Consider the following 27,300-nt stretch of genomic DNA (forward strand, 5'->3'; position numbering starts at 1 on the left):
CAGGGGTAAATATATATGAACAGTGGAGGCAGGTCCCTTTAAAGGAGTTGACATAATTTAATTAACTTAATTATTATTTGTTATTTATTATGTTTTCCATCATCAGCATTATGTTTTTCAGGTATTAGATGTTATAACCTCATGTGTTAAAATGTCACATACATTTTTGATGAAATAAACTTATTACAAAAAAGGCCTGATTAATTATGTTTTTACATTTTCTGAATCACACTTAAAATAAAAAGGCAAACAAAATAACTGACTGATATTTCCGTATGTATGGTTTTAATAATGTGGCACGACTGTTGCGCCTGTCAGATTGTATATATTTTGTTCTGTGGGCACATGCAGCGTGTCCTCTTCTTGATACGCACAACCAGACTGCCCCCTAAAGGTCATACAGGTGACTTCATGGACGCTCTTCATTATGTGCAGAGCAGTGGTGTCTGTTCACTCCTGAATCTGACACTTTTATTGAAAGGTGAGAAGTTCACCAGGGGGGCTTCTGAAAAGTTTAACTGTGGGAGTCGAGGTCTTGGCGTGATATATGTCCCGGGACCAGTCACAACAGAAGGATCGTTGTGCTCAGTACACGGCTTAAAGAAGATGGAGAGAATAAAATCTACTGGCTGCAGAAGGAGGGGGCAGACTGCGACGTTTTCTTTCCTCTGTTACATCTACAAGTTGCTTTATCGTCTCCGAGGGAAAGAGAACATACTTTCAGCTTGTGTAAATAAAGGGGCCTGTGTGTGTTATTGAGATTAATGGTGTATTTAAGTGTATCATTGGGAAGTGTCGGCTCCATGTGACAGTAGACTTATTAAAATCACAGAGCAAAACCACTGGAAGGAATTTCCCACGAGAGTGCAATTACGGTGTCAACCCTCGTCACAACAGAATCCTGTCTGCAGCCGCTCATCTCCGCATGTCGCCCGGGTTCTGCTTTGACCTTGAACTACCTTGAGAACCCCCCCCCCCCCCTCACCCACAACAAACAAAATCCTCTCATATCAAGTCGAGCGCCGAGCATTGACCCGCTCTCCACGGGCTCCCGGGGGGCCTACAACATGGCCGCCCGCTGCTGTTTCAAACTGGTTGACGCAGGGAGTGTTTAGAGAGATGAAATCCGCAGCCAGCGTGTGCACACTTTCTTCTGCTCCGACACCAAATCCCCTCCCCCTGATCGTCAGTAAGCGGTATCCACCAGGGAGCCCCGCTGCCTCCTCCGGCTTCACATCTCACAGCTGCCTTTGAAACCGTCTTTTCGGGGGAAACGGCCCATTTTGTTCTGTTTACCGTTGACATTCTGACGACGGAGCTGCTCTCAGGGGTGTAGTGCCAAAATAACTTTCTAATAGAGGTGGGTTTTCATGTCACTGATGAGAGCTAAAGACACACTCCATCTCTCTCTGTCTCTCTATGACTTAAATCACCCTCTTTCCTCTCCCACCGCCAATCTCCCCCCTGACCAAGACTGTTTATATCTCATTTTCTCATTTTCTCTCCATCTCCCAGTGAGCTGAGTCTCACACACACACACACACACATCCAGTTGTGTGTCCGTGACTTCTAGGACATAACATTGACTTATAGTATAATGTCCCGTAGTGTTATCATAGTTACGAGTTATAGTGAGTGTAGTTATAGAAACTAATCCTAAACCTAATCTAAATCTTGACCTAAACCCAAACCCAAACCCAAACCGAAAACTAAACTTAACCCTAAAGCTAATGTAGTATATCCCTGTAGCTAATGGATCTCCCTAGCACAGTAACAAACCATAAATGATATGTTAATATCGGCTAATGGATTTCTCTAGGATAGGTATAGATCATTATGACATGTTCATATCTTAAGGCGCCTTGCATCTTATGTTCAGACCTTTAAGAATTATTTCCAGATGTATTCTGTGTGTTTCTCCTTGTCTGAACTATCCTTGAACCGCCTGTGGAATAATAAGAGTAGAGATGGTTTTCAGCAGGTCCTTAAATCTTAAGGATGTGTGACGTCATTTTATCTCTAGGTTTGTGGTAAACAACTTCCCTTTAAAAGTACTTGACTTGCAGAGGCAAGTCAGATTTTACAATTATTCGCTTGTGTATAATCTCCAATTTTTCTAGAAGCTCGCACTAACCTGTAATACTCTTGTGTAATAAACATTATACTTGTAAGTTCTGGGTCCGCTGAGAATGTCTTCAATACCGACTTTGACAAGACTCTACTGCTGGAAAGACACAACACTAACCTTAACCTAATCTTAAAACAGGCACACAGACACAGGTTGTAGGATTGTCATTCATTGTGTGAAGCCTAATCAAAACGTTATCTCTAACCTCAACCATAACCAATTAATGTCTGTTGAGGAATTTATAGTGTATATTGCATTACATCTGTACACCAATAAGAGAAGAGTGTCTAATTCCACAGATATTTCCTTCTCTCTCCAAGTAATACCCAAGGACAGGTTATAGATAAAAGACCAAACCACAGATCATTGTAGCGTCTACTTTAAAATCTTCTGGATGAGACATCTGCAGCTGCCTGAGTTCTCCTTTCACCAGAACCCTTTTGTCAAATTGGAACTCTGCTCAGGTCCCCTTGATGTCAATTGGTGCTGTTTATGCTGGAAACAAGGTCATAAAGAGGGGACACAAATGAGAACATTAAACATTAAACTGATATGTGTTTTATCAGTGAAACTTTCCTCTTCTGACTGGGCTTGGTTTATCTTTACAGACGAGGACACGGACGACACGTCTCAGCGCTGGCGTCCCCTGGTTCAATGATATTTACATCCCATAATAACACTCAATGCTGTGATCTGCCTTCACTTAGTCTGGTAAATCCTTCTGCAGCGGCACAAACAAACACGCACTTCACACGCAGCTAAACGTGTGCGAGAATATTGATCATCTTGCGTTGATCCCATGAAAAGAAGAATAATGTGAAGTGTTGACACTTGACATTGACTTCATTTGTTTCATGAAGTCTTGTCTTTCAAGCAGCAGTGTCCTGTCGAAGTAGGTGTTTGAGGAAGGAGACCACAGACCCAGTACTTTCAGTATAATAAAGTTTATTACAAGAAATACAGATACCCAGAGACACACAAGCAAATAGTGAAATCTGACTTGCCAGGGTCTTACACACAGTTACCTCAAGTCATGGGTTCCGCCCATGACTTGAGGTAACATGCCGTCCCACATAGGGCCTTCTGCCTAAATAAGGACATGTTTTTGTACCTGAAGATGAAAACACATTGGTCAAGAACATTCCCTCTACACCCATCCATTAGCTGGTCAGAGATCATTCCCTAAGTCAAAGGTCCTTCCAAAGAGGGAGAGAACTACTAAAATAAACATCTGGAGGAATCTCTGAGAATGTCTGAGAGTCCAGAAGATAGGCTTCATAAATGTAAGCCTGTCATTATGTCGTTAACACATGCCAATATCATTTACTCTAGCGAATATGCGACGATGGCCTGACTGGTTTTACCATAAAGACTAGAAAGTCACTCAGTGGAACACATACATCCATCAAGGCCCAACAGCCGACTTGAATCCAATCAAGTTGCACCAAATTTCCCACACTTATAGATTATTTTCATCAAAATCCATGAATCAATAACTGGGAAATTGGTGAAAATATCAAATAAATACCATATATCACAAGGCATTCAAGCTAATTACTTAATTCTCTCTGACTCCACTGGAGGAATTTACAACCAACAGCTGATGTCTGCTTCTTTCCCCACCGACTGTGACAGGGTTCACATCTACTGTTTGGTTCCTGTACGTCATAAAGATTTTAACGTGTTTCTTTGACTAACATTAGGCCTGAAACCACCTATTTATATCAGTGGTTGACCTGAAGTTATGAGATATTTGAATATTGATGGCACCTGTGTAGAGAAGGTGTCGGCCTGTCTGTGTGTTTAGATAAAGCAAACCTTGAGAGTCTGTTGTGGGAGTGAGGCGACGCAGGCTAATATCTTTCTTCCTTCCACAGGGTATTCTCTGATTGGCTGCACGTCTGTTAACATATCCATATCAAACTCAAATACGCTCATCGAGTACTTCCTTTATTTAGCCATGGTCAACATCCTCATCAGACAACTGTGCAGAGGACATTTCTTCATCACAATGGCTCAAGTCATTGTGGCACAAGAAACAAAATAGGGAGCGAGCGCAGAAAAATAAAAATCAGAGCAAACTGTTCCTTGTTACTGTGAATCTTTGTCAACAAATTCATTAGAGAAAAAACCTACCCCCCCCTCCCCCTCCTTGTTCATCACAGCCTCATATGACAACAGAAGCACCACTCGTTCCTCAGATGCTATTACCGCGCTCACTCTTGCACAAAGCTCTATTCCTCAGAAGCATATTAATTGGTGCATTTGCATAACTGCAGAAATGATAGCTAGCCATTGTGTTGTCGTCTCTATCAGCATCTTTTGAACAGTGAAGCGTTGTGTTCTCGTTAACATGATCAGCCCCTTGTCATTGTGGATTAAAGCTGGAGCAAATATAAGATTGTTTGACTCCTCCCTCGGTCACACAGAGGGGTTATTTAAAAGGGTGGGGGGGATTCATTAACAGCTCATTGTGTTTATCAGTAGTGACCAAAGTGTCTATAAGATCGAATAAACCATGATTTTTAACGGTTTGTATTTCTGCCGGCTGTGACCAGTTGAAGCTGCTGCTCTGAAACCAAGGAAAAACACGTTGTGTGGGTTTAAAATGACTTCATAATTCAACTGTGACATCATTCTAGACAAAAGGTTGTAATCTCTCTTGCAATGTTAAATAAGCTAAAAATAAACCCTGGATGGGCCCCTTTGTCCAGATCTGTGCCAAAATTGAATGGATTCTTTCTTGCACCACGGCCATTGCTCATCTGTCCATTATATTGCGTGATAATCTATTAATAATGTTATAAGATAATACTTTTTTGAGTAATCCTGGTGACAAACTGTTTTAGAAAAACCTATGACAAGCATCTGACACTGTGTATGACCTTTTAAAATGTGTAATTGACAACAGTCCCTCTCAAAAGGAAATGCACTCATTCGGCTAAGCATATATATAACTAAATGATATGATTGCAGTTATTTCTCAATACTACCTCCCAGTTTCTCTCAGTGTGGATTCAAATGGTTCTTGTTTCAGTGCTTTTATTTTGAAAGTTAGAAAAGATACTGATGGCAAAAATCCCAAAGTGAAACACATCTGAAAGGTTTGTTGAACTGGCTGCTCTCCTGTCATCAGCCTGTTGTCACACACATAGATCAGGTTTGAAAAAAACATCAGAGTACTATTTTTCATGTGTTCAATATAAGCTGGTTTTTGAGCACCAGAGGGAGCCACAGCATCGGTTTAACATGTATGAGACTGTGCTGGCAGCTGTTTCCTCTGGAACTGTGAGGAATCAATGACATTTGGCGTTTGTGGGGATCCCTGTCGAGTTATATTTGTGGTGGGAATTTGTATTTAATTCCCTGTTGAAGAAATAAACCATGAGACTGACTGATCAATTCAATGATATCAAAGCATTTAATGTAACTATTAAGCCAAATAGGGAAGGAACTCTCAAAAGCTAAATGATTCATATGATGTGCTGGCTTTTCTGCACAGATCAAGGGGCTCCACGTCATCCTTCGATATCAGCCAGACAGGATGTGTCCAGCGCTCAGACATCAGCAGAGGATGGGTCAAATGCCCCCCCCCCCCCCCCCCCTCCTGAGTGTATAAACACTGGACAGAAAAACGAATAGTCACAGGGACGTCTAGGTCCAATGTAGAGAACATTTCCTGGAATCAGGCAGATGGAAACATTAAGTAGAATTATACAATGATTTTAAAGGTCAATCCAACTGAACTTTGAGCAAAGTCATGTCAGGACAGGAGGATCTGCAAATGTCCATAACAGGGCAGTTAGATTCAGTAAATTTCCATGACAATTATTATTTACTCAAAATATGTTTCCTGGCTCTGAGGTTAAAAATGTCCTCAGGTGTTTTTTTCTGTTTTGGGAAGTGGCCGAGGAGGAGAGAGAGAACAAAAGTACCGATGGAAAAGGGGGATTGGTTGCTTGATATACCCCTTTAACTAGGGTAGTAAATTAAATAGGCAGGAATACAGCAGAGCAGAGTTGAGGCGCGGGGGATGCAATGTATGTTGGGTGATTTATGAGCAGGGCATGTGGCTGCAAAAAACCTTCCCCCAACTCATGCAGCATCAACTCGGCCTTAACAAAAACCTTCTGAGAGAACCTCTGTATACTCACTGTGGAGAAGTGACTAATTCTGCCGAATCCAAGTTGTGGAGAAGTTTTCCTCCACTTTGTAAACATCATAACAACTTTACAGAAATGTTCTAGTAAGAAAAACGTTTCTGTTTGTTGCAGAATCCCAGAGCGGAGAGACACAGAGCTTTCAGAAAACAAATATATAAGGAAATGCAAAATGCAAAATAGATACTCTTTAGTTTAGGCTTTTATTGGCTTTATTTATTGACAGATAAGCATTAAAGGGGGAGAGAGAGCGGGGAAGACATGCAGCTGTGGAAGGACTCGAGCTACTGGGCAGCACAACATGCAAACTTTTAATGTTTTATCCTTGCCACTTAAACTCCTCCAATATGTGCATGAGAGAAACCTTGCTGGGTGAAAGACAGACGATTTTTGGAGATGGATGATGTGATAAGCATCATGGTGACGAATGAGAAGAGCCATAGTAAAGCTGTTTAGAAAAGGTAATTAGTGTATTTCACAGTTCGAGCAGATGTTTGTAAGTGGTTTTGCTCGTCCAAAAGGTTTAGCTTAACGACTAATAGTTAAACGCTTTAACTTTATGATCTCATGTTATATGGAAGGGATCTCACAACAGGAGAAGACAAGGAGGGTAATAAATACCTTTACATACCAAATTGGAGAGGGTTGGGGGATTTTACTGTGAGTCCATCTGAAGAAGCTAAATTAAACTTATTCAAAGTCTTTCAAGTGTTTGAGTCACAGAAATTCACAAGTGCATTAATCCTTATGATAGTAATGGACTTAACTAGACTTATTTCTGTAGCCCTTTTCAGAAGCAGACTTACAAGGTGCTTCACACAATAAAATATAAGTGCAAAGAGAGAAAATTACAGAAAAGCCAGATCATACTTGTGGTTCTTGGTGTGAGAAATGAAATAAGAATTCTCAGATTTTGTGAATTTATTGAAGCAGGAAATACAACAGAGAATACAACAAAAATAAGGTCTATCTAAGAATGTAAACAATAATCTATCTGAGTGTATCAGGGTCTCTATTCAGCTGAATGACAGAGTTCTCAACATCACATCGTGAGGCACAAACCGGACAAACGTCTCTAAAGACCAGCTGGCTTTTATTCACAATTTGAAACACACATCTGTCCTGTTATCGATCCGTGATAACGTGTCCTTCAACTTTGACCTCTCTTACCTCTGTGTACAGATACTGGGTACTTGATCAAACAGTTTCCATCAAACCAAAACAGTTCATAGAACACAAACATTAACTTGGAATTACACTTATGCAAAAAATAGAGCATAATGCTGATTCAGGCTATTTTAACTGAACTCGCATGTTCAGGTCAAACAGTTGGATCTAATCAACTCCTTTACAACACTCAGCACAAAACAATGATTCTATTGGACAAATCTATCTAGACCTTGGCTCGTGTCATCACACCCTTGCAATGTCTTTTGTCTCCAGAAATATGCACTTGAAGATATTTTGTATCTCCTCTGTTTGTTTCCTGCCTGGATTCCTAACTCGGCCTTGACTCGCTTAGATACTGCAGAAGAGAACAAGCCGCTCTAACTACAACGCAAATATATTGGAGACAGTGATGTTTTTTTTTTCTTACTACTCTGCACTGTGTCCTCCTGGGTAAGAGAGGCCTAACATTAAGAATAGAAATAAGTCAACAAAATACATCTAAATAATGAAAATCACCTTTAAATGTAAACTCAGCTTTTATGTTGTATAGTTTCAACACAAGTCACAGCAGATGTGAATAGATGTGTTTCATATTTACCAAGACGCTGTGTGGGCACCCACATCCTTCCTTCTACTCTCCTCTCCAAGTACGAGGCTTAAGTGTAGTTGGTAGATAACTTCTCCTCCATTTTTCAAGAATACTTGACTTTCTCTTCGAAGGATTGAGAGTCACAGAGACCATGTTTGGAGGTCTGCATGAGATCCTGTATATTCACCATCACCCTTTCTGTCACCAAATAATGTTCGTTTTGAGCCATATAGGACCAGTTGTACTGTTTTATCATTAGAGGCCAAAGGTTTACTCTCAGCAGCATTACCAGAAACGTTTCTATTTACACGTTTCTTTAAATTCTTCAATAATTGACACATATCTTCATCGCTGTGCAACTTTCAATTTAACACATTGACTGGAGGTGCTGTGGAGGCCAGCCACTGATCCGGTTTGAGTTGTTTTTTCCACTTCCAAGGAGGACCCTGCTACATCTGTGTATATCAGCTGAGCTTGTGGACAGTCAACCGCAGTGTCTGACATATGGCTTACAAGATTAATGACCTTCATGAATTCTCCCTTGCTTTTGTCTGAAGGATTTCACTGACCTCTTCCGAAAATCCTGTGCAAGCCAGAGAAGGAGAGATTTCTCTCACGGAGAGTGTATCAGCAGGTGTGACCCAGAGCTAACAAAGTTATCATAATATTAAGTAATCTGTGTTCTGACACACACAAGCTTTGTTCCAGACTCAGTGGGAGGGAACGGAATCTCTAATCTGTTTCATATAATTTATCAGGCTGGTGAAAGTCAAAGAACACAAATAACATTTTATGCAGCTGGGTGAAATCCCAGGAGACAGGAAACAGGCGGACACGTCCTCAGACAGGTGACCATTGCTCATGTTACCCTATTAAGGTTGAACACCGTCTAGATTTGTTGATGTTAATCAAACCTGCAATAAACTCGATCTGCTGCCTCCTGAGTTCTCCTCTCACTAGCAAACGTCCATCATAAAAAAACAAGTCTACAGCTACAACACTTTTCCACATATTTACTTAATATTTACAAAGCTACATCACCTTTTTACGCATTTTCTAAATACTTCTACAGCTAAAAAACCTTCATACACATGTTCTAAATATTTATACAGCTATGAAAACTTGGAACACAAATTTATTAAATATATCTACAGGTATAACAATTTAATCTGTCACATAAAATATGCACTCATGCACGGACCAATACAATATTTTTCATTTCATAATATAAGAAAACATCACCATCGATTAAAACTCCTCTCATTATCGGTAGGAACAATGTCAAGCGGTAACATGTTGGTGCTTGTTTCTTGAGGTGAATGGAACCTGTTGTCCGACACCTATTATGCGTCCGTGCGGAAACATGCAACGAATATGCTGGGACTGTTAACGCTAAACTCCAAACGTTCCCGTTACGTTAAAACATTATTGCGCGCGTTGAATCAGACCGATGGACTCCGGAGTCTCTCACACATCGGCCAGTCCGACCAAAACATCCGGAGTTTCATCCGAGAGAACACGGAAACATGTGGAGGGCAGAGTCTGACGCCGGAGATCCGACTGAGGCTCTTCACCCCAAACTGCCGGTTCTGGAGGGAGAGACCCGAGCTGTGGCCCTTCGAGGATCCGTACTGGGCCATCTACTGGCCCGGGGGTCAGGCAGTCACCCGGTGAGAAGAGCTGATAGTGCGGTGCGTCACGGAGAAGAATCTGGACCCCTATGGATTTGAATGAGTCGATGCCCGACACACAAAGCAGACCAGAATAACTGGAATATTAATAGAGAAGCTGCAGATATCAGTTCAACCGTCATGTCAGGTTGCACACACACAAAGGTTCTCACTGTGTTACAGGGTGTGAGGTGTATAACCAGGGTGGAGCACACTCACATGATGTAGATAAGGAGTGGGAGGGGCAAGGTAACTCACAATTCACGATACGTGACCCACGATGACGATATCATCACGATACAGCCATTCTGCCAAAATTGATGTATTGTATATTTTTATCCCAACCCCAAAGCAGAAAGCAAAAGGTAAAGCAATGCTAGAGTCACAAAGATAATTGCAGATTAGTGAGAGATTAGTGTTTTCATTTTTCCGATACAACCCATCGATAAATCCTGTTCATCATGTTTTATTTTTCAAACTTAAAAGTGGGTATTAAGCTATAAAACACATATTTACATCAGACACATTGGTATTGCCTGTAATCCAGGAGACTAATGTGATGCCTGGTGTCTTTGCCGGGAACTACGCTTGACCTCACCTCTGGCGATTGGACATATGTGTTTGTTGATCCAGGATTTAAGAAGGAATAATCAGACACTCTATACATGAAGTTCTGGAAATTGAATATTTATTGTAGATCAAGAAATGTACTGACAGAGTCTCTGGGTTTCTGACTGACACTTCAACAATCTTCTTGGATCATGTCTCAGGAGAAGCCTTGAGTAACCAATTTCAACACATTATATAGACAGAATTGGGTGCAGCCTGAGAGGAGAGAAGGTTTGAGTCCTCCAATGGGAGACGTGCACTCAAGCCCCAATCTTTTTGGCGTTGTTTTGTATGTCCGTTATTGGGCTTGTTAATCATCAGATTTGAACGTGGTGGGACAGGCAAACCTTTGAGAAACAACACTACCTACATGTAAACCCTGGAGTGAAAGTTCAACAGGTGTTTTCCTCTGTGGAAAAGAAGCAGCACCTGCCAGTGGAGTGACGACCACAAACGTTCAACTGTGGGTTCGCTGGCGGCTGCGCCTTCCTCTCAGGCCTGCAGAACCTATTTGCAGAGTACATGTTCTATTTTTCCATTAACTGACACCACAGATTTATGCAATGATAGCAGTTTGACAATTGTTTAGTTGTCGATAACACAGGTTTCTGCCCTATTGAGCAATACTAAAGGTCACATAAGTTCATTCCACATCCTGTATGTGGGTGTGTTATTGCAGCAGATATGAGCGCCCAAGCAAATTACATTTGATATAATCACAACACTGGTCACGCTCTAAACTGTGATTATTCAGTTAGAAATTTAATTGAATACAAACTTTTACTACTACCGAGAATATAAAGGTTAGGGTCACTCTTTACAACATTCTTTTCTCAGAGTGGACACTTTGCTAAAGCTTTAATAAAAACTCTCAAAATACAAACTTGAGGTCACAACCTTGATTTTTTTTCGATTTCCACCACACAGACGATCACTTGTTTTGCACAACCGCTGCGGCTCTCAGGTCCTCGAGCAGACTGAACCAGCAAGGGACACATACTGGTTCATACATGTGAAACAGCTGGCACAAGACCATAGAGTGCTTTAAAAAATAATGGAATCAAATATTAAATCCATAAAGAAACTAAGAGCTAGGCCTGTTTTTCTGGTCCTGGTCAGAAATCCAAGTGTAGAGCTCTGATTTCAGCTGTAGCTATTTTTCTTTCTTTTTTAGGGGGGGGGGGGGGGGGGGGGGGGTTGGGGTAGGACAAATAGAAGACTTCATGAGTACTTCTGTGCCTCAGAGACTCATTTTTTGCCTCGTCCCTGCAGGTATCTCTTGGACAATCCTGGCCTGTGTCTGGGTAAGAAGGTCCTGGATGTGGGGAGCGGCTGTGGAGCCTCTTCCATCGCTGCAAAACTCTGTGGTGCTGCTCATGTTGTTGCTAATGACATTGACCCCGGTATGCATCAATATCTATTGTTGTTTTTTGTTCCAGTCCATAACTTTTATTTATTTTTATAATGAAGACAAATTAATGAAATTAATAACATGCTATATGCATAACGTTTATGTTGAGCTGTAACCTTGATGGAAATATCTGCTATATGATCATAAATTAAGTAGTTATTAAGTTAAATAAGTAATTATTAACTAAATTTCTATTACACTCAACCCTGATTTTCATTATCAAATTCTGTGGATTATTCACTGAAAAACTTTCGTAAAAAATTTAAATAAAGAATTCTAGATTTGTCAGTTTGTTTGAATCCACTGCAAAGTTGTACAGGTTCTGTCTAGGGCATGTTTCGCCCTTCAACCAAGTTCTCTTCTTATATTGTTGGAGATAAAAAGTCCAGTAGTGTGCCAGACACTAGGTCTAGACTTCTTTACAAACACGTCTACTTCCCTATCACTGCAGTCTCAATAGTTGGTCAACATATTTCACAGGAGATGATCACACAGTATCAGATGCTTTCAAAGGGTTTTTCTACAACAATATCTGGTATCTGAGATTTTAGATCATTACAACAAAGATTGTTGTTGTTTATGAACCAAAGCAGACGTAGAGTCCATTGATTTGTGGATCAGATAGTTATGAAAACATTGTTATTATGTCAAAACATTTCCACATACTCTGTTTAAAGAAGGATAAGCTGCACTACATATCCTAAATGTGTAGATTTCACTTTATGCAGCCACTTATTCTGTTAATGTGATAATAATTAATACTAAGACAAACTGATGTAAATGAAGAACTAAATATGTCGGTTTGTTTGACAGTTGCAGCCGTTGCGTTCCACATGAACTGCGAGCTGAACGGCTTAGACCCGCCCATTTGCACGACAGACAACATGATTGGTTCGGAACCAGAGGACTTTGACCTGATCCTCCTGGGTGACATGTTCTACGACGAGGCCCTGGCCACCAGCCTTCACTGCTGGTTGAACCGTTGCATCAAAACCCACCGCACCCAGGTCCTGATCGGTGATCCCGGCAGAGAACAGTTTGAGGGACACAGCATCCGGCGGCTCCTGCGTCAACTGGCTCAGTTTGAGCTGCCGGAGTCTGTCAGAGAAGAAAACTACGGACTGACCTGCAGCAGTGTTTGGTGCTACACTCCTGAAGTCTGAGGCCAACAGAGGATCTCCTGCACCCTCTTACATGAATGTAATTAATACTTCTGCTATGAACATCTGCAAAGCACTGCGGACACTTTGTGGTTCCAGTTTTTTAATATATCCGGAATACTGTGTTGTAGTCATATACACAACTTGACTGAGGAGAATCTTTATATGTGGATGTTAAGGGTATAATGATAGAAAATAAATTCAAAAAACTAGTTTAAGTTGTTTATTTCATTTGCACTTTTTCAAATGTAATAAATACTGATGAAACAGAGTTGAGGAATTAAAGAGTGTTTTGGCAGCTTCTGTGAATCAAGCGGCAGTGAGGTCCAGACTCTTGTAACGGTTACCAGCCTAGCTATTTTGTAACGGCCTATTTCAACCTAGCACTTCCAAGGTCCTTAGCGTTCATAGCCCTATCGTCCACCGCAGAGTGTACATGGTCAAAGTATTTAGCCCGTTTGCTCAGAGGAGGATTTATGGTTGGAGACGCATTACAGGTGACAATCAAGAGAGTGATCAATTCTCTGAGTTGTCTAGGCAGAATCTGGTTTCCCTTAGGTCATGACTCTACACCGACAGATAAGCTATCACTCTTAAGGATCGTAGGGTTGTTATACTGGGCTAGTCCTTGCACAGTCCTAGGCTAGTAAGCGTCTAATTCCTAGTGTTTCACAATGTTCAATCCGCACCTCGTGGTGAAAGACTCCTAGTGAGCCCATCCCATACCTCAAAAACCACACTTAAGGTGACCACCTACCCGTGGAAACTCACCCTTCAGGCAGACATCTCTGACGTAGAAGCGTGGGTCCCAAAGTTTTGTGACTGTCACACGATGGGTAACAGCAAATTTATTCCTAAATTTACAAGATACCGATTGTCCGATGCTAATGAGCTCTTAAGTCGAGTTCTATTGCTTCCATCGTCATTGGGGCGCTCTGTAAAGTGAAGTAAAGTCAGTTGCTCTGTGAGGCTCTGATTGAATTCTCAATGTCTTGTTGAAAGATACAAAAGTATTTGAAAGGCACAGAGTGCGCACTGTGGCCTAAATAACATAGGGTTATATACTGTCTGCTGCCGGATGTTATGACCTTATGTGTTCTTGTGACTTCCTCAATACTATACAATGTTTTTACAGGATAGAGGACAGCATGCAAAGCAAAAGGTCAGGACACATCCTGTGCTTACATTGGTTTTACAGGATGTAAGATAGCGTGCAAGGCAAAAGTGCAGGTGAATAGAGCCGTGCCAGCGAGCTGATTCAGGCGGCCAACTCGAGCTGCGCTGCGGCAATCATGTGACATACAAGTGACGTATCTCACTCGCCACAGCCATCTGTTATACACACCCGCCTGGTCTACAAGTTATTGCTCATCACTCCCATTTTTCATGTGTTATCATATAGGTGAGTGATTAAGTTGGAGCCTAGACGACAAACACTAAACCTGTTCTACTGCTGCAAATAAATGTTCGAACGCGAGTTGTCTGACTGAACTCACTTAATGCTATACGATGGTTTTACAGGATTTAAGATACCGTGCAATGCAAAAGGCGTGAGACATCCTGTATATGCAAATATGCGTCACACAGCTGCCTGTGGTTTTAAGAATGCACGTTATGCAACATAGTTTCACACCTAGCTTAGCAACTTATTCAACACCCCCTAAAACAGACACATAGTATTAGTACACAAGCATGCAAAGAATAAATGCATACAGACAAAGGGTGTGTACATGATTACATTTCTTTATGCATGGTGCGGTTTATTTACACAAATAATACAAACAACTGCAAAACAGAATAAAAAAGTGTTTGTTTAGAAAAAGAAAACATTACAAAAATGTAAAAATAAAACACATATTTTTGATGTAAAAAAATATAAATATTGTAAATGAAATTTTACAGATACTCAAAGTTACATTTGCACTCAATACTTCTGTAAGGCATTCAAAATCTAACTTAACTTATAATATACAATATGACTTTTATGTGTGGCATGTGCAGTCGTAACTTGCTTGGTACTGTAAAGCAAATATACACGTACACAGAATGAAACATTTCACAAAATAATAATTTCCCAGAGAGGATGTTTAATCTGTCTCTGTTTTACACAAAACTATTGCTTGTATATTATTACTTTGAATGGCTGCTCCTTCGAAATGTTTTGCTATTGAAATTCTTGGAAGAGGCTGGAGGTCTTGGGAACGCAGGGCTGTTTCCTCCAGCAGAGTTACCTGGAAGAAAAGAAAAGTCAGAATTAGGTAAACAAAAGGACATTGGAACATCTGTTATAGAAAACAAAGCATGAGAGATTATATTAATCACACAAGTTACATAAAATTGATGGTAAATATTAAGCTTTCCTTTCTGGGACTAACAAGCAAGGTGGAGCTGTCACTGGCAGAAACATTACACAATGTTTTACACTCATCGCTGACAGATGAGTCTTGACTTTTAAGAACCAATCAGTCAACTGGGGGAATCGTACGTCTCATTTTCTGATGACCCATACTACAGAGATTTCAACCAAAAAAGTTCAACAGTTTCCAGACTTGGGAGCTCTGGAGTGGGCCGCATGTATAAATGTAGCATCAGTGTTGCTTTTTTATCCTGGGAGGGAACAGTGTGGATAAAGCCTTAGCGATCTGATCTTTCACTCCATCATAACAAATGCCCACAGACTTGGGCGGCTCTGGTGATTACGGGAATCATATGCAAAAAAATATTTAAAAGGCATTCAACCACAGTGTGCCAATTGTGTAACTTGAGCTCTAAATGACCGGTGTTCCACGTGCAGTTATATAACTTGTGTTGATGCAACTTGGCTGTACTACTGGAAATACCAATCCTCAGTTGTAACCTTTTATGCACAAAACACACCCAAACAGGGGCGCACACACAGTTGGCACGACAATGAGAAAGTCCCTCACATACACACTGATGAGAAGTTGCTGGAAATGTGGCTTGCACGTGCACATTTCAGAACTGCAAGCAATGCTGTTTATCAAAGAGTATAGAAGATGTTCATTCCTCATGAGCATCTTCTTCAACACGTCTCCTACAGTATATGGACAAATGATGTGTTTATGTGTGTTTGGTGTATTTGTGGGTGCTTTTGTTGGATTAACAACCGCTGCTCACATGGCCCACCCTCGTGTTCTATTTGGCCATCTCCTCTAATCAGGCGATGGGTTTCTCCATTTCCTTTTTATTTCAGACTATTCACCTCATCCTAAATATAATGGCACCACACCTTCCCAAATCTGGAGCCTGTCTGTCTCCCACTACTATTCCTTATGTGCCAATTTGAATGGTGTCAGAAGCAACCATGTTTGGTCTTGCTCCAGACATCATGTGTTCTTGGGGTTCCAGCGTCTATTTTGAATACATATATTCATTTGTAATACTAGGCCAGACTATAGTTATTGAGCGCATACCACGCAGAGTGAAAGGTCAACATCAATAAGGGCTTTTCAAACACAGAAGGAAAAGTTTGATTTGGGGTTAAACAATTCCTAGAAACAAACTGTATTTGATTATAGTTTGTTTTGTAAAAAAACAACCAATATGAGGACATATTCATAATAATAAAAATACAGGTAATAAAAGCTATAGACATCACATGATTTTTTAAAAAGATGAATCTTAAGTAGTGATATCTTAATAAAATTGCCAACATTGGAGAAACTCAATAGTGTTTAAATTATTATTTACCTGACACATCAGCAGTTGTTTGCTTTCTCCCATTGGGTCCATCTGCAAAGCGGAAAGTGTTGGGTAACACACTGAACTTCAAGATGTAGTTCTCTCGACCAGGTGTGTGGGTATGGCTTCCGTCGTCACTTCTCTCCTTATCAGACGGTAGCAGGTCACCCACATCATTCCTTCTACTCTCATCTCCAAGTACGAGTCTGGTACACACGAGTCGCCTCTTCTTTCGATTCACGCTGTAGTCGGTCTTTCCCTTTCTCTTCATTTCATTGCAAACTGGCAGCTCTTTGGTTTTGGAGGGGCAAGCTGTTTCGGCTTTCTTGAGATATGTCCGAGGTAAGGTACCGTGATGTGTTTTCAGTTTTTTTCTGAGCTTAAGTGTAGTTGGTAGATAACTTCTCCTCCATTTTTCAAGAATCCGTCCTTTGACAGAATATTCCGGTGTGGGAACACTTGACTTTCTCTTCAAAGGATTGAGAGTCACAGAGACCATGTTGGGAGGTCTGTGTGATGCATGAGATCCTGTATATTCACCATCACTCTTTCTGTCACCAAATAATGTTCGTTTTGAGCCATACAGGACCAGTTGTACTGTTTTATCATTAGAGGCCAAAGGTTTACTCTCAGCAGCATTACCAGAAACGTTCCTATTTACACGTTTCTTTAAATTCTTCAATAATTGAGACATATCTTCATCACTGTGCAACTTCCTCTTTCTTTCAACTGTTTCCAGTTTATCACATTGACTGGAGGTGTTGTGGAGGCCGTCCGCTGGTCCGGTTTGAGTTGGTTTTTCCACTTCCAAGGAGGACCCTGCTACATCTGTGGATGTCAGCTGAGCTTTTGGACAGCTCACCGCAGTGTCTGACATATGGCTTACAAGATTAATGACCTTCATGAATTCTCCCTTGCTTTTGTCTGAAGGGCTTGACTGACCTATTCCTTCTGACTTCGGCTGTTCTTGTACACATTTCTCCTCAGAGTCTGACATCCAAATACCATTTTGACGGATCTGGTTTGGAATTTCACTTCCACTGCAAGAGACATCTTCAACTTCACTGTCACTTAAGACTAAAGGGCTTAATTGGCTATCGTCTATTGTTGATGGGGACATGTTCTGTTTTTCCTGAGCAGAATGTGAGCGAAGTCTCTTCTCATCTTCGGTTAAGTCTACAGTTTGACTGATGTCATCAGTCGAACTACATGGTACAACTTGACTGTCACTGTTCTCCTCAGCACTCAGTTGATGGTCTGTTTCTATGGCAGAGTGGACATGGTCCAACCTGATCGCAAGTTGATTGCTATTTTGTACTTTCGTCTCCTTATCAAGTGTCTTTTCTGTACAGTCTTTGTGATCTTGTTTTTCCTTGCACGCACATTTCGAAGAAGTGTTTTTCCCATAAAACTTTTCTATCCACCCTGCGAGACAGCAAAATTCATCTATTAAAGAAACTTTCTTCTTGCTCTCCAGTTTTGAGTCCTTCAATGTGTCACCAACTTCAGTTAGCTCATTCTCCATAGAGCTTTTCGTGACACTCTGTCCAAAGTCAGGCAGCTCCTTCTCAACAGAGCTTTTCGTGACATTCTCTGGCTGACTCGGAGTGTCCATACTTTGTGGTAGATTACTTTGCATTTTCCCAAAGATAACTTTAGCTTCTTCTGGGGACAAAACTTGTATCTCAAACGAGTAGTGTTGGTCATTGGAATTCGCACTGTCTGGGTCTATGTCATTGGGTGAGGAAATTCGACTTGATGTATTTTCAACAGTGGGAGCTTCTTCAACTTGGACAACAGATCTGAGCTCTGTTTGAGACAAGGCGTCGTTGGACACGTCACTTAAATTGTCTGCAAAAATGCTGCTTGTGGCTTCAAATTCATCTAATTGGCTGTCACTCCCACGTGAGCTAACATGAGGCCTTAAATTCCGGGAAAAGCCAAACTCTTTGTCAATGTCATCTACCTGCTCATTTATATTCAACCATGATGATTGGTAGGGCGGCTCTGAATACATTTCATTATGTTTGAGGAAATGGTACTTTTGGAGTTGCTTCGAAAAGCTTCCTTTTATTTGTGATAGAATGACAGAGTCATTAGTCACATGTTCACAGCAGAATGTCGTAACATCCGTCATTAAATTTTTATACCAGCCTGACTTGAGCTTATTCTTGAAAATGTCAACCTTGCCCATCCAAAAGATTCTAATTATTTCTTGCACAGAATACAACTTTTTCGAACGTATTGTCTGGGCTTTTTCAGAATCCGTTATAAAATGCATTAATTTGTCAGTAGTCCACTGAGTTGTTGGGATCGAGGACAGGTCGAAATCACAGGTATTTTTATTAAGTGGCACCTGAGCTTTGTTCAAATCACGATGTGGGCCTTCTAGCCCCTCAGGGGTAACAGACTGTTGAACAGCTATTGGTATTCTCCGGTCACTAGATAATTCAGATCCTTGTTCATGTGCATATGACTGGTTTTGTATCTTGTCTTGAGGTCCATCTTGTAGGTGTTTATTCAATCCTTCACTCAAATGTATAGCTTGACTGTTTTTTGCTACAGACGGAGAAGTACTTATTTCTAAAGGGTTGCGTAAAGAGGAATATTTTGCAGTGCACTCTTCCAATTGTTTAATTGGGTTTGAAGAGTTTTGCTTGTTGAGCGCTGTGTAGTTTTCTTGTAACAGTGGTTGTACAACAGCAACAGCTCTCTTGCACATGCGACTGGGAGACGATTGGATTGAGCTGTCCATTTTTCCAACTGAACAGAGCATTTCGTTATTGTTTTCTACAGTCAACTTGGTCTCGGCTCTCTGGAGCAAAATGCCCTCAGGCAGCTGCATAAACTGAGATCCATCACTTGAAGATTCAACTACATTTACCGTAGAGATGCTGTCATTTTTGGGAAAAAATGCACTCCTCTCCCTATTTCCAGCTGTAAATCCATCTTCTGTTGTGACACGGTAGACATCTGGTGCAGAACTTTGCTGAGGTGATGTAACAATGGGTTGTGTTCTTGACAAAACACTTTGTTTAGCAATGAGCTGTAGGCGCTGGGTGGCAAATGAGTTAGATCTGTCAGCAGCTGATGTCCCAAGTTGCATTGTTTGATGACGCTCCATCATTCTGACCTCGCAGACCTGACTTGCCGGTGCGATGAGCCGCCACGTGGATGGTGAATTAGTTTTCACTGGATGACGTCCAACTTTGTCAGCTTGGTACGATTCACGAAGAGACTCAGCAATTTGTGAGATTATCTTTGCTTCCTCTTTTTGATTGGGAATTTGTTGTTGCGCTATTAGGGGAAGCCCATTTCTTTTTATGGAGCTGCAAGGTGGCCTGTAGGTGGCCTCTCTTGCATTGTTAGGTGTTGAGTTGAGTTGAGCAGTGTATTGTTGAGTTGTCGGACTCATGCTGGAATAACCCCAAATCTGTCCCCTTGGTGGGGGATTTGTTGTGATGCTGTTGCGTGTGCAGGACTCAGAGATAGCTTCACTGTAGTTTGGCGGGTTGCTAGTGGTAAATCTATGTTGAGAGACATTTTGTTGGTAATCCTGGTTGTTAGCAGGTGGTCTTGTTAGCTGTATTGTGCTGGCACAAACTGTCTGTTTACAAGGAGCCAAGGTAGCTGCGTTAATGTAGGTAGAGCAGGGATTAGACAGCTTGCCATTTACAACTTGATAACTTTTCTGCACCCCATTATTTTGTACATCTTGTGTCCTTATGGATTGGTTACCATGAAATGTAGCTGATCGGATCAAATATGCAGTTGTGTTTTGTTGAGAGTGTTCAGTGTTCATTGTGGGTAGAGTCTGCGTCTTTGAATTCTGAGCAGCGTTCTGATAAGGCATAGAAGTGACTTCACCTAGTATACCTGTCAAGTTGGGGTATTTCTGATATAAAACATAATGTTTATCATTCCTCCCAGCTGTTGACTGGGAGGAACTTGCCTGACGAGGAGCAGCTGAGGTTTGCCAATTTGCCATCTGACTGCTGGGCTGAGTTCCATCTTGAAAGGGTACATGGCCATTTTGTTGTGGCTGTATTCTGGGGTCTGCTGTCCAGAACTGACAAGAGATATTTGCTGTCCCAGGTTGCTGATTTCTCATTGTGTCGTAAGCAGGTGGAGTAGCAGCATGTACAGTTTGAGAGGGTTGTCCAACTGGTTGGTATTGTCCATTCATCTGTGTAGAATAATCCATTTTTGTCCTCTGCTATGCCTTGAAGTAGGTCCACATGGCAACTTTCCTAAAAGGAGACAAATTAACAGTTGTAAAGCATTACTTTAAACAGTTACAAGGATGGAAAGAACGTTACCGAATAAGGGCATACACACTGTTTGTGGTTGCATGTGTCGTGTATTCATTAGAACTAAAACATGTTGGTATGTGTGCTTAAAAGATAATGGAGTGTCTTTTGATTAACTTATCTTAGTCCTCAGACACAAAAATTTGCCCTTATAGTCAGAAATCCCATGTGGGATGTGTTTAACCTGAAGTCCTGGGTGGAACCAAACTCCCTATATATGTGTGGTTTCGACCACTGCTAATCAGATTTCACTATTCGGCTTGTGAATCTCCGGGTATCTAGATGCTCGTTTTGACCTGTAGTTTCTTGTAATAAATTCTATTATACTGAAAATACCCGGTCCTCGGACTCCTTCCTTCATCATCTACAAACTTCAACAACACTCTGCTACTTGAGAGATACGACACATGTAATCTGGTGGATGTCATGACAGTAGCACTGATCAGTGCCATTTTCCATTACAACAACAATATAAGCTTCACTACTTGTAGTTCTCATATTAACTTGCATTTAAATAAGCTGTGCAACCTCCAACAATTTCACATGAAGGGCAGGACATGATCGAAAATCTCAAAGAAGCCCACAATAATCACCCAGTTTGTTGCAAGGGAAGCAACTCAGTTAAACCGCACGACTCACACTGCTCTTCTTGAAATTCGTTCAGTTTTTTCAAGCGTAGCTTAACAGATAAAATGATCTTTCAGCACTTGCTTATTCGTCCAACCATTAAAAGGGATAGTTCACCAAAAAATGAGGAAAACCGCACACAATTTCTCAAAATGGCACGTGAGGGCTGTGCATTGGTGTGGCTTCATCCGCTAGCATAGCAAATTCCAGTAGTTAACTTTGAGGCTAAAAACAAGGTGTAAATTACATTGTTTTGAGTCACATATGAAGGTCAGGGTCAGACACCACACAAGCAGTATGGGGGCAAGTTATGTTTTTTTCTGTTGTTTTATCATGTCAGACGAAGGGGTCACGTTGGCTGAAACGCTGTTAATCTCTGCAGCTCATGCACTCAAACATTGTGGTGAGTAGATAATTATGATTTTGAACATTTACAGCATGAAGCAGAGCAAGGCATAGGCAAAACAATCGAAGGTGACAGCTTCGTACACTCTTCGACCTGCAAACCAACGTTTGCCGAGATCTCCTTCTAGGAATTGCAGGCCATCTGCACGCTAGGGGCACGCAAGGGGCTCTTGCGTTTGCGTGTCCTTGCGTGTCTCTGAAAAAGCAGAAGCATGTGCCGGCCGTTACACGTCGTGAATGAAGTACTACAGGATTCGCCAGACGATGTTCCAGATCATATGCTTCTCACTGATGTGCCACCTCGCGCTAAGTTTATTATGTGATTGACGTGTTCTGCTTTCTTTAGCATTTCATTAGCTGAAGGCAGTTGTTTGCATGCATATACGCGTGGCAGCATTCTGAGGGACAGCTGGCAGGTCAGGGGTGAGTTGGGCACCACCTAGTGTCTAAACTGAGAAGTGCAGTACAGTGGGCCACTGTACATTACATTACATTTAGCTGACGCTTTTATGCAAAGCGACTAAAGGCCGGCACATGCTTCTGCATTTTCAGGTACACGCAAGCACACAAGAGCCCCTTGCCTGCCTCTTGTGTGCTTGCGTACCCCTTCTTGCGTGCTTGCAAGAACAGTCGAAGACTGCCACACACAAAGAAGGCGTCTCTAATTGCTTTGCAAAACTCGCAACCCTTGGAGAACCATACATTTAAACGAGTACGTCGACACAGCATTCAACCCCGAGGGTACAATCCCAGAACGACAAGAATCCAGAAAGTACTATATCTTCAAAAATAGGGCAAAAGTAAAGAGTTCTATAAGTAAGAGCCTTTTAAGTGCAACTAAATTGATAGTTTAAAATGGTGACGGGGCGCAGTTAGCCCGCGGGCCTTAGTTTGGACATCCCTGATTTAGGGGTGGGCTGTCCTAATACCTGTTGGGACGAGGGATAGGGTGTAGGGCTCTATACCCCTCCAAATGGAGATTTTCTGACCCAAACTTTAAACCCAGGGGTACTCAGAATGATTTGCGAATCACTGGCAAGCTGGAAAAGAGACCAAAAAGTAGTACTTTCTACATTAATAAGGATTTAATAAGGATAAAGATTGTAACATCTTATTTTAGTATCATTTCAATATATTATTGTCACTTTTTTCACATCATTAAAACAATAGACTGCGATGTCGCGCCCATGACATCCACGGCAAAACTGTCTCGTCTCTTAACATCGACGACTACTGACGACGTGTCAGGAGTTCGCAATGACTACTGATGATGCAATGGCTTCTTGAAGTGCTGTCCCAATTCGAAGGGGAAGATTTCAACATCTGTCCCTTGTGACTCTGTTTCAAGGGCCAAGATAATCCTCGAAAACAAGGGGTAGGGCCAAGGGTCTAAATATTAAGCCAAAGCCTCCAAGACTAAATTACAGTGCTGCCAACAACAAGTTGAGTATCTAGAAGAGATTTATCCCTACGGGACAGATGATGACATTTTTAGGGATGACAGGGTTTGTTTCAGACTGGATAGAGGACTATGGAGTTAACACTGCTCCAAGGTTCAAGATTTTTATTGTCAAATGCACAACAATAACATTAAGCAGTCGCTGGCAATGAAATGCTTGAGTCACAGCTCTCTTCCAGCAATGCTCAAGTTATTACAACCAAATTACCCTCCTTTACTTTCCACTCAGGGAAATCATGAGAGAGGCAGGGACTAAAAATCGCAGCACTATCAACCCGTGATCATGCGTTTTTTAACCTGATGGATGGTAGAGGTGGACTTTGATCTCTCTTAAATGTACAGATTATATAGGTCTGCAGATTCTTATCTTATCAGACAGTTCTCTCTACATAGACATTTTCGATTAACCCATATGGGTCTAACCTGTATGGTGGGGGCTTGTCATCAATTAGTGTAACAAATTTAAATTAAAATGCTTAGCTGAGTGAGTGCATTTGCTTTATGCATGTTTATAATTAGACATTTTCAAAGGCCATACACAGTATCTGCTATATGCTTGTGAAAGGTTTTTCTACAACAGGGTTTCTAAAAAATGACAAGGGTCAAGTAGATGGATATCCGATCTGCAAAATGTGCTGGTGAAACATGTTGCAGCATCTTCAAGATCATCATCCAACCCTGTATGTTGTAGCGAGTTGTGTCGCTTTCCAGAATTCAACGACAAATGATTCTATTAGGCGACGGTTTTAATTAAAAGCTTATTATTATACTGATTACAGGGTTTTCCTAACCCTAACTAAGGGGTTTCGAACCCGCATCTCTTTAACGGTGGAAAAGTAAACAAATCGTTCTTTCGCCGTAGCCAGGGGTTGGCCACCCGCGGCTCTGCAGCGGCACCCTGTACAGTGCAACTTGCGTTCACTTGTTAAATCATCATCGTATCAGGCCAGCATGAAATACCAGGAGCGGCAAATGTGTGTGTCCCCAGACAGCACAGAGGACCACCTATTTTAAAGGTTTATTGGACATACTAGCTTCATGTGCTATATTTAATCGGAAAGTGTTTAGTGGTCAGCATCCACCGCTTGTGGCTTTGGTGGTGGGGGGAAAAATCTATTCTGTTCACGATCGCAACATTTTGCGCACGCAATTATATCGATACAGTTACGGGAATATTTGCATTTGACCTTGCAGGCAACTGGACTGGACTCTAGCAGTAAACATTTTTGTTTCTTTTTCTCAATTTGATTGAAGCTCTAAGTTATTCTTATTTATCTGATTATTCTCAGGTTTATTGTCTATTCTGTCTGCTTTATGTTACTGTGTTGTATTTAAATAATTTGAACGTATGTGCTGGGAGCTCTGCATTCATGTGAGAGGTCTCCTATTCAGAAAATAATTACAACGGGCCTGTGTCCTGAATGTTCAAAGACAAACTTTTTTGCACTGCCCTTTCTTAGCTTTTGCACTTCAGTTAATGTGTAGAAGACAATGTTGTTCACAGAATTAAACGTGTCATTTGAAGTGAGTTGAGCAGTCTTATTTTCGTCATTTTTTGTAAAGCCTTTGAATTGTATGGGGGACATGAATCGGAATATATCGCAGAATCTAATCGAAATACTTGCTGTATCGCAATATGTTAAGAATCGCAATTATATTGAATCGGGCTCAAATATCGCAATACTATCGAATCGTCACATTTTTGTCAATTCCCACCCCTACTTTGAGGTAGGCAGAAACCCACGCGCATGTTAACGTCTCTCATACGATAAATAGGGGCGGTCTTGAATCAAACCCACTAAATCTAAACTACCCTGGCCCAAAAGGAGGAGTGTACAGAAAGAAGAGACATTTTTGTTCCCTTTCAGTTTCCGACCAGCTCCGAAGCAGGGGCTGACATACTGACACACACACACACTATATAGAGAGGTTGCCTATACCCATGCCCCATGGCAAAACAAAGTCCTACACCCAGTGGTTTAGAAGAATTCAGTGGGGACAAGCCTCGTGCCTAGAGATGAGGTACCAAGATTCTACACTCATCCATTAACAGTTCAGAGATCATTCCCTAGGGGTAGAGAACTTTTCGATAAACAAATGCGGCCCTTCTTCTGAGAATCCAAAGAAGGGCATGTGATTCTGGCTTATACTCATGTTAAAAGGATTGACCCTAGCGAAAATACTACAAATGCCAAAGATAAGGAACTTAAAAGAATGTCAGATACATTATTTCCCCAAATCCTTAAGCCCTAATCAAAAACATGGCCAATTATATCTATTAGTCAGTAATCGCTGTCTGTGACAGCATCAAACAATGGAGTCTGTTGCCAATACAGATAACAGAAGTCGGAATGTTAACACTTCATGCTGATAGTTTTAACAAACAAATCAACTCCCGTTTCTATGATCTGGCTTTTATTTCTCATCTTTCTCATTTTTTTTTTTACACCAGTTGCTTTCATTCAGTTTATTTTGTAATTCTTTATATTCCTTTTACTACTTCTAAGTCATTGCTAACGTGTTCTTGTGGATGTCTTTGAGTTTATTGCAAAGCACTTTGAGCTGAATTTCATGCATGAAAGCGGCTGTATAAATACAATCAATCAGATGTGATATTATCTATTGTCAGACATTCGGCATCTCAGGGTTTTCTAGTTGAGCTCTGCAGACTTGGACTCAAACAGGGCAGACACAGATTGGGTCGCCATGTAAATATGTGAAATCACTTATTCAAACACACGTGCATTCCTTATCGTTGTCACACTGCACATTTGAATGAATATAGTTTTGGTTTTGTGTTGCATTGGACTTTTACCTATCTTGCTTTTGTTTTAATTGAATTATTGTCCCGCTGCCTCTCGTCCCGCACATTCCATTGTGCTGTGGACCAGGTTAACACCAGGTTCACTCGTGACAAATCAAACGTGGAAACACATCGCTGTTGATCGGTTGCTAAAGCTGGCGAACTTACCTTTTCTCTCGACGATCTCCTCCTTCATCCGGAGTCCGACAAAAGTTACTGTCTTCGTGTTAACGATCCTTACTCAATGTTTACATCCGCTGTGATTCAGAAGTTCCGAGCCCACGTTCTACACGTAGTTCTGTGCAGTCCTCCTCTCGTCAGTGCTCCTCTCCACAGTGCTCCTCTCCACAATGCTCCACTCCTTAATCCGTCTCTCGTCTGTCCTCTGCCTGTCCTCCTATCTTCAATCCTCTTCTCCGCTGTCCTCCTCTGCACAGCCCTCCTCTCTTCTGCTCTGCTGTCCATTCCCCACGTGTAATGTGTGACGTCACTTGCAGGAGGAGAATCTGCACGTGAGCGTCCACGCCCATCGGGTCCCGCCACACGTTCCTCAAATACAGTCTGTGGTTCCTCCCCAGGAATCGTGGTGACTCCTCCATCTGATCTTTAAGAACAGCACAGATCTTAAAGTTGGTCTCCCTGTGAGTTTTAGTCCTTAGCTGCGGGAGCCTGAGTGTCCCCCCTGAGTGTCCCCTCTAAGTGTCCCCCCTGAATGACCCATATCAGTCATAGACTACAGAGGCCACTCAGAAGGTAACTACACAGATGACAACTGCCTACAGCTGCATTGGGCTTGTCGTGCATTACAGGGATCCTCAGGCGTCTTTGTGAACTTTTATTCATACAAATTATCATTATAGCTATATGCATCGTCATTCTCAATGTTCGTGATTGCGTTGTGTAAGAATTGTTATTCTAGAGTGCTGTGCGTGTTGTCTACCTGCCTTTGCAGCGTGTGGGGCAGCGATTGTAAACCAGCACTTTTAGATTTACATTTGAATTGAACGTTTAGATTTCACATTTCAATTTAAAGTGTAAAATTAGCATTTCCAATTACCATTTGATTTAAAATTTAGATTCAACATTTAGATGTGGAT

The 27,300-nt window shown here is 41.4% G+C and overlaps 2 protein-coding genes across 2 annotated transcripts; one reads left to right on the forward strand and one right to left on the reverse strand.

Annotated features, from left to right (window-relative positions):
- The first annotated feature begins 9,380 nt into the window (after positions 1-9,380).
- Positions 9,381-14,374, forward strand: etfbkmt (electron transfer flavoprotein subunit beta lysine methyltransferase). The gene is made up of 3 exons (XM_062390829.1): positions 9,381-9,717; positions 11,599-11,729; positions 12,551-14,374. The coding sequence occupies exons 1-3, from the start codon at positions 9,422-9,424 to the stop codon at positions 12,898-12,900; spliced, it is 777 nt and encodes a 258-aa protein (XP_062246813.1). The 5' UTR covers positions 9,381-9,421; the 3' UTR covers positions 12,901-14,374.
- A 256-nt stretch (positions 14,375-14,630) lies between these two features.
- On the reverse strand, positions 14,631-26,636 carry si:ch211-106e7.2 (uncharacterized). Its single transcript, XM_062390625.1, has 3 exons — positions 26,372-26,636; positions 16,609-20,849; positions 14,631-15,128 (listed from the first exon to the last, which is right to left on the reverse strand). Exons 2-3 carry the CDS (start codon positions 20,801-20,803, stop codon positions 15,028-15,030), a joined length of 4,296 nt encoding a protein of 1,431 aa, XP_062246609.1. The 5' UTR covers positions 20,804-20,849; positions 26,372-26,636; the 3' UTR covers positions 14,631-15,027.
- Between the last annotated feature and the right edge of the window lie 664 nt (positions 26,637-27,300).

The sequence above is a fragment of the Platichthys flesus genome, chromosome 6, assembly GCF_949316205.1.
Source record: "Platichthys flesus chromosome 6, fPlaFle2.1, whole genome shotgun sequence".
Classification (NCBI taxonomy): Eukaryota; Metazoa; Chordata; class Actinopteri; order Pleuronectiformes; family Pleuronectidae; genus Platichthys; species Platichthys flesus.